The 8786-nt window shown below is 37.5% G+C and overlaps 1 protein-coding gene across 1 annotated transcript; it reads left to right on the forward strand.

Moving 5' to 3' along the window:
* Positions 1-7485: 7485 nt before the first annotated feature.
* On the forward strand, positions 7486-7896 carry LOC147483334 (uncharacterized). The gene has a single exon (XM_086579535.1). The coding sequence runs from the start codon at positions 7486-7488 to the stop codon at positions 7894-7896; it is 411 nt and encodes a 136-aa protein (XP_086435661.1).
* The last annotated feature ends 890 nt before the right edge of the window (positions 7897-8786 follow it).

An 8786-nucleotide genomic window follows, 5' to 3' on the forward strand; every position in this document is an offset into this window, starting at 1 on the left:
TGGCATTAGATTGTGGATTTGATTTGACCGAGTTTGTGTGGTCGGACTTCCTACGTATCAAGTTCTCACTCTGGGGGGAAACTTAAATTAGGTCAGACGTAGTTCCTCATCCTCGTTATATAGGCAAGATGCCCGCGTTCCCCGCTCTCTCGCGTCAGGTCAGGTTCAGGTATTTGGATCCTTTGTGAGCCATAATGGTGAGTTATGGAGGTTTAATGAGATGCGCAACTGAAGTCTTGGTCATGAAAACTACAGTAAAGACATACGTTACTTGCCGTTATGGAACGGGGTGGACGAGGTCACCCGCTCGTCATGAGTCGCTTGGGAGCGAGCTCGTAGGACAAGTGGATGAGGTAGGTTGATTGGGGTTGCTTTGGGAGTGAGCTACATAGATCGCCTGCCTATGTTGAGTCACTATGAAGCGAGCTCACAAGGAGAGTACCTGAGGTCGGTTGGTAGCTCTATTTATGCTGAACACGTATGTGGTATTCATTGGATGTGAATATTACTCCTTCACAAGCATTGATGCCCGTTCTGACTCGATTCTGTCATGTTTGGGTCCCCAGCTTTGATCCGTATTTGATGTGAATATTACTCCATCGTTGAAGATACTTAGAAAGGTTCACCGGCGCCAGTGGGAGACCGCACGGGCGTGGTGAGGGTGACCACCCAGTCACCTCTAGTGAAGTGTATCCGATTTTTTGGTATCCCAGTTGATTTGTGACGAACAGTTATAGTCCGAGTCCGGATTTTGTAATAGAGTAGGAGAAAACAGTGGAACTTGTTTGTAATAGTTAGTGATAAAAAAAAAAAAAAAAAAAAAAAAATTGGTTTTTTGATTGATTTTTTATGATGAACATGAGTTAAACTTGGTTTAAGTTTAATACTTACAAAAGGATTAGAGTTTTAATTGCCTTGGGAAGTTCAAGTGTGTGAGGCAAATTATGGATCATAGCTCACACACTTTGAATCAACTTGGTAATCAACACTCTAAGTCCAATCGACTATAGTTAATCTAGGTAATTAATCTAAAACTAGTTAACTAGATTAGTATAATCTTAGTTTAATTTTAAGTTTGAGCCCTTGAAGGCAAAGTTGTATAAATTGACAAAAAACCAACTTGTGGACTTTTTAAGTGGGTCTTTATTGTAACTTAAAATAGGGTAAAGCTCAAAAGGTTGGGCCTGATTCTCAGATCAAGTGCCAACCGACATAGCCTTCTCCTCAAGCAGCGTGTAAGCATGGCTTGAGAGGTAATTTCTAAACTTCCTCGATGCCCAAGTAAGAGGATAGTTGTGTGTTCAAGCATGCTTACATGATTGTTTGAAATTTACTTTCTGCACTGCAATTTACATTCGTGCATAAGGCTGAACCCGAGCCACATAACAACCATTGGGAAGTCATTACCCAATGTAGGTAAATTGGATGTTGCTTGATTCTTGAAAGCCCTAGACCAAAAAAATTAATTAAAATAAATCAACTAGAGCCCAAGGTAGTCATGCTCCTCCAGAAAAGGACAAAAATATAGCAACGAGGATTTAGAGTAATCAGTTATCAGATTCCGGTGGACCAACTACCTTCCTCACTCCCCTCCCCCAGATTCATTGTGAGTGAGATTCTTGGTGAAGTGACTGCCTACTCTTCTGAGATGTGTAGTAGAGCCATCTTAGTCTCGCGTCCAATTGTTCCTCTGAATAGGACATAGTAAATTATAGGCCAAAGCAAAGTTTTTTTTTTAAAAAAATCCAAAAAAATGAATTTCTACTATTTGTGCATTGTCATTGATTGAGCATTCATGTCTTATCAATATGCATTGCAATCATCATGGAATTACAATACAAGCCTAGAACCTTGTTCTTTTTGCGGTAGCCCTTATCACTGGTTATCTCATTGTCCATCATATACCGAATTCGAGTCTATTACGGGAAATCCTTACGATTATGAACTTCAATTTTCAAACTTCCCTAGTACCCCATGCACTCAAGAGTTTTCTAGTCATGTCGACAATTCATGGAGTTCCACCACAAATAGTCAACCACCATTCATCTATCTCTATAGTTAGTCAAAGTACGGTTTCACCCAAAACCCATTATCATTAACATCACCATCCATATCAAATTCATATTCCACTACACCATCCATCACAGACCAACTCTATCAGGAAATGGCCAAACAAACAATACTAACTCAGCAAATAACAACTACCTTATATTTTCTCCAATACGATTTAAATAATGCCACATCTAAGACTAATATTCTTCCCACCAGTCCAGAACATAACGAAAAAGAGAAACAAGGTGTTACTATACAAGGCCCATTGCTAAAGCCAATCCTTTTATTAATGACCAATTAAAATCCTATCACCATCCACCTGACTATCGTGTGAATTCAAGATCTTATGACGATGACTATTTTCCTGAAGTCATAATTTCTCTCACATGCCTTAATGCATCATCACCCATAAATGAGAAAACTTCGGAAAAAGAAACTCAAGAGCATGTATTGGACTCGACATATTTGGACAATGGCATCGAGAAAATTTATGAAGATTTAGGCAGAGAGGACAAAGAAAATGAAGTGCTTGGAAAATAGGAAATTAAATCTATGGTGGAAATTGGATTACAATTTAGTTTGGCCGTTCAAGACTTATCGATGGAACAAATTTGTGACATCCTTACTATTGCAGATATGAATCACAATCTTGTGGAAATGCGAAAACTCAATGAAGAATTCTCTGAGTCCTTGAGATCATGTGAAGAACCACCATCCAACCATCACCATCCCAATTTAACACCTCTTGAAATCTAATCTCCATTTATCAAAAATCAACCAATTTCTAAGGACTGCACCACGAAACCATTTCAAAGAAACCATAAATTCGCACTTAAGCCAATTGCCTTTGATATCATTCATAATTTTCTAGACCTTCCCAGTAAATAGACTTCATCCAATATACAAACACAAGAGTTCATCATTTCAGTAGTTGAGAAACCTGATATGTCATATTCCCCATCATCTGAGTCTCATGAAATGACATATACTACCAACCTCTCACTCTTTTGGACAATTCAAACATGGTGGGTTATTGCACAAGTTCCATGATGGGTTACACAAGCATCATCTTATCATTCTGCATCTTACACTCCAAATGCATCATTTCATTCTGTTTGGGGGTATATGCTTTCATATGGTTTTCAATAAAGATCCCCAACTGTTTAGATTATTAGTATATAACTAATAACATATCATCCATCTCATATGCATAGTCTTGGGGAATCTTACTTAAAACGACCCCACATATAGTCTTGAATATCTGACTATAAAAGATTCATGTTATGTTTTCTCGATGCATTCCATGGGAGTGCATCTTAAAGGTAACCGGACTATTCCACTTTGAGTGTGTGGTTGTAAATGCTAGAGCCTTAGTCAATGTATATCTCACATATTCTTTGTAAAACACTTTTACTCGTTGTTTGAGTAAGTGTGACCCTATGGAACGAGTATACAATTTTATTTTTCTTTCTTTTGCAATTCTTTTTCAAAATAGTTGTTTTTCTCCGTTCTCATAATAGATGATTCTCGATTCATCAATAGTTAAGTGATTTTCTAAAACCAAAAATAAAATGGGCAATGGATTCCACATAGACCAACCCTTAGAAGTACGCAATCTCCATTCTTCTAAGGGCAGTTTGAGGATCAGTTATGTGTTACTAAGGTCGCCCATATCACCATGCACGTTTTGTCTCAACTTAAACCATATAGATACCAATTGTCCCTTGTTAACCAACATATCATCATATCAACCATCAAATACATTCAGATAAGGACAAGGTACCTACAACAATCATAACAGAGCATTGGTTCCCATCCCATTTTAACTATAACGATCAAAATCTAGCAAAGAGACCTAGTTCCACCACCCACTAGTGTCCAATAAGTTAAACCCTTTCATTATATCTTGCGCAGTAAATCCCCAACACACATAACTGAAGCCACAGTCTGACTAGATTGGATTCAATAAAGAGCCGAACAAAAGTTGCTTGAGATCACCTTATGGTTTGTTTTAACAACTAGCATTAAGAATCACGACTTTTGAGTACCAGTATCTTAAAACATCTCTCCATAATTTTCAAAACTAAAGGATATAAAAATAAAAAATTATACGCCCCGGAGTAACCAAAATGATACCGGATTCATGTATAATTTTATCTTCTTGTCAAAACTTCTATATGGTTAGAGATACATTTAGATTGAGAAAAATATTTACTCTAAAACACACACACACACACACACACACACACACACACATTTCATATGTGTCTGTATAGATAGTTGTTTACATACTTTACATTTCTAACTTTTTAGTGTAATCATAATCATGCATGCATGTTACATTTTCCATTTTTATTTCATGCATTTCATATATGTTTTCAAAAATACAAAAACCCAAAAGATTTTATAGTAGAATAAATATCCCTAGTATAATAAACCATGTATTTCTCGTTCTATATCAAACAACCTACACCCCTAACTTATTTGGGGGTGGCATATTTTCATCATGAAGAACAGAATACATGTATATCACCGTTTTTGCTCATGTTTCTATGGCAATCTCTTTCCTTATCTCTTCATACTTTGAGGACAAAGCATAGTTCTATTTGGGGTTGGTATAGTAACATTTTGCAAAAACTCGACATATTTTATATAGTAGATATAATAGTATATTTCTTCCTTTCTAAATTTTTTTCCGAAAAAGACCAAAATTATTTTTCCGTTTAGTATTAAAAAGTCTTGTTTCCTTTTTCTATGATGAATAAAAAGTTTAGAAGTCTCATTATAGCAATAGAGAGTAATGGACTTGTTCTTCAGATTTTAGACTAATATAATGCACAATAGTTTCTACATCTTTTCTTGAATGACATGCATCAACATTTGTTTGTATATAGCAGTGAGTTTCTGAAGCCAAGGTTAGAACAATTAAGTTCTATATCTTGTGAGAATCTAGCCAAAAGCCTCATCTGAATGATTATTGAGTGATGACACAAAGGATGTCCGGATAGAAAGACCACACGTCCACTTGCTTGATCACCACACCATATCTTATGAGGGAATTTAGGCTATTTTTGGATCGATATAGCCAAATAAACGTTAAAAACCCAAAAATATAGTTTTCCACTAATTACCCCTCTTGAGCCTTCACCCTTTCTAAAAGACTTTTTTTTCTTCACCAATAATTCCTAACCCGTTATAACACACAATAAAAAAAGCTTACCTAGCCGATGAGTTGAGAACTAGATGGATATCAAAAAAAGAGAAGAGAAGACATTGTACAAAAACAGAACAGTTATTTGTTTCAAAAAGAAAATAAAAGAAAGAAAAGAAAAGAAAGACCCATCCAAAACCAAAACTCCAAGAAAATTCAAAGGAGTCAAAAATCAAATCTCCCAAAAGTTCAAAATAAAAAAGAGACGATATCAAAAACAAAAAGAAACAAAAGCAAAGTTAGAACTCCCAAAATTCAAAATCATATGGAGTCACAAAGCCAAAGAGCTAAAAGAATGTATCATAATTCGGAAGCAAAAGAACAAAACGAGGTTCTTCTTTAGTTGCATGTATTTTGAAGACCCAGTTTCTCGAGTTATCAGATTTTGTTTTTCCTTTCCTTTTTCTTTCTAAACCATCACCCTTGCCCCCTAACTCCTAATAAAACACCTCTAGCTCGATTAGGAATATGATGGTGTGATAGTAAGTGGCAAGCGTGATCAATTGACCCCGATTCCTTTGGACATCATTTAAGTATGCGAGGAATATAAGTGCCTGCTGCACTTGAGAGAATTAACCTTGAGTGAATCTATCAGAGAGTTGTAATTGCAACACACCCCTGTGAGAACCCACCTTAAGGAAGCTCTCCAAAAGCCTCATAAACGACTCTACTTTTGCATTTCATTGCTCATGTTTTGTGCATTTATCTTTAGATGATTAAATTACTGTACATATGTTATTCTAAGTTCAAAGGAGCTTGTCCTTATTCACCGCTAATGAGATGTATGAACTTTTGAGGATAAATAAGGAAACAAGACCCTTTGTACTAAATAGAAGAAGTTTGTGAGTACCTTCACTGGAAAACTCTCGCAAGGCTTAAAGCTCACCCACTAGGGAATTCCTAGTGGTTTAAGGCCTTGTTGCATATGGTCAATGCAATCGCACTCTGCGAAACAAAATTAGTATAACGTATAATAAAACACTCATTTGTGATCTTAGTTTTTTTCTTTCATCCTTGCTTGAGGACAAGCAAGATACTTTTTGGGGGTGGTGATCAGCTCCCAAATGTGCGTTTTATTACTCGTATATTGCTGCATTATAGTCCCTCTTATGCTTAACGAAAAGACAACTTATAGCTTTTACTGCCTTTTTCAGGTTAAGGAGTATTTCAGACCACTTATCATAAAAGTTGCGTTTTTAATCACGCTTATTATGAAGACCAGTAGCTGCTATGGAAAAGTTCTGAAAAAGTCAAGGTCAACCATTCAAAGTTAACGGTCAAAGTCAATGGTCAAAGCCCTCAAATCAGAAGACCAGAGATGGAGGCCCTTACCTCAAATTATGAAGACTTTCTCCTTAAACCTACCTTGGTCATGAAGAAACTAAAAAGCAAAAGTAAAAGCAAAAGCAAAAGTGAAAGTGTGAGGTGTCTAGTTTTTAATGGAGAAAGGCAAATCTGTAAAAGGCAAAAATAGGGGTATATAATCAAAAAGCAAGGAAGAGAGAACTCATCCATTTTCTTAGGATCCAAACCATTTGGTTTGTTTAATTTCTTATTTTGTTTTATTAATTTATGTTTTTATTTTTCTTGGTCTTTTATTTCCTTTCAATCAACTTGTTATTTCCTTTTTCTTTATTTCAATCAACTTGTTATTTACTTGTCTTTGTTTCAATCTTCAATCTTGTTTGCTTGATTTCATTTCAATGTTTTAATCAATCTTCCCCTTCATGTTTTTAAGTCATTTCAATACAACAATCTAGCTTTCAAGTTTTCATTAGCTTAGAACCATTCTAATCATTTCAAGAGTCTACCTTTCTTCTTCACATCTCCCTCACTCAAACTTTAAACAATTTAGGATGAACCTTAACTTCTAATCTAAACTCTTTTGAAGTATACAAACCACTACTAAAACTTCAAGCACCGCCAGCACTCATCCGACAGAGATAATAACAGGATGATCAACATTCTCCAGGGAGAAGAGGAGAAGAGTTGGCGTTCTCCAAGAAGTATACTAGTTCTCTTCCCAAGCAACCACCATTCCACAACCAGCTGGCCACAACTCAGGAGACATAACCTTCACTGAGACCGACCTCAACAAGGTTTGCCTCCCACAGAATGATGCCCTAGTTGTCCACTTCAAAATTAGTGACTGGACAGTCAAGCGTGTCCTCATCGACCCAGGAAGTTTGTGCGACATCCTGTTCTATCAAATCCTCAAAGAGATGAACTTGCCTAGGTCGGTTATGATTGATCCAATAGCCCCCCTCTATGGCTTCAATGGATCTCAAGCTGACCCAATTGGAGACATAATTCTACCTGTCTCAGTTGGGTCACACAAAGATAAAGTCAGCATCAACATGCGATTCAGCATTCTGGATGTCAACTCATCTTATACTACTATTTTAGGACGTCATTGGATCCACAAGATGCAAGTAGTGCCATCAACACTCCATCAAGTTTTACACTTCCCTGGCCCCAGAGGCATGATAGAGCTCAGAAGCAACCAACTCAATGCTCATAATTGCAACCAGATTCTCTCAGTTAACAAGCTTGTTGGGGCTTCACTCAAAAACCAGGGAGAGATCGCCAAAACCAAGCTGGTAGAAGACTTCATCTCTGAGGCAAGACCCTGACCAATACCCCCCAAAGTGAATTGACAAAGGAGAACACTGGGGGATCGGTAAAAAATGTCCCTCTAGAAGCCCAGACCCCAGAGGTCGCCCCACCCCTTCAGGTCAAGGAGACACCGCAAGAGACCAAGACCCTAGAGGTTGCTTAGCCCACTGCGGTGGCTGCTCAGCCCGAGTTGAAAGAAAAGGTCAACCTAGGAACTGAGGATGACCCTAAGTTCGTTTATGTAAGAGCTAACATTGATCCTACTCTCAAGGCACAACTTGTAAGATTTTTATCATTAAATAAAGATATTTTTGCTTGGTCGTATATTGATGTGCCTGGAATTGATCCCAATGTTACATGTCATAAGTTAAATGTTAACCCAAATGCTAAACTAGTTCGCCAATGACCTCGAAAGTTATCCCTTAGATTTCAAAAAGCAATCAATGAAGAGGTCTAAAATCTCAAAAAAGTTAACTTCATTAGGAAGGTTGATTACCCTGAATGGGTCGCTAACATAGTAGCAGTCCCAAAAAAGAATGACATAGTTTGCCTTTGCCTGGAATTTACCAACCTAAATCAGGAAGCTCCTAAGGATAGTTTCCCCTTACCAAGAATCGACCGACTTGTGGACCAGACTTGTGGCCACAAGCTCTTGTCATTCATGGATGCATACAATGGCTACAACCAAATCCCACTAGCAGAAGAAGACCAAGTGAAAACCTCATTCATAACAGAGCAAGGAATTTACTGTTACAACGTCCTCCCGTTCGGCCTCAAGAATGCTGGAGCAACCTACCAGCGACTCGTCACCTTCCAAGACATGTTAGGTGACACCATGGAAGTCTACATAGACGACATGGTCGTCAAAAGCAAGAAAGCTGGAGATCACTTAGATCATCTCACACAA

The sequence above is a fragment of the Coptis chinensis genome, chromosome 8, assembly GCF_015680905.1.
Source record: "Coptis chinensis isolate HL-2020 chromosome 8, ASM1568090v1, whole genome shotgun sequence".
Classification (NCBI taxonomy): domain Eukaryota; kingdom Viridiplantae; phylum Streptophyta; class Magnoliopsida; order Ranunculales; family Ranunculaceae; genus Coptis; species Coptis chinensis.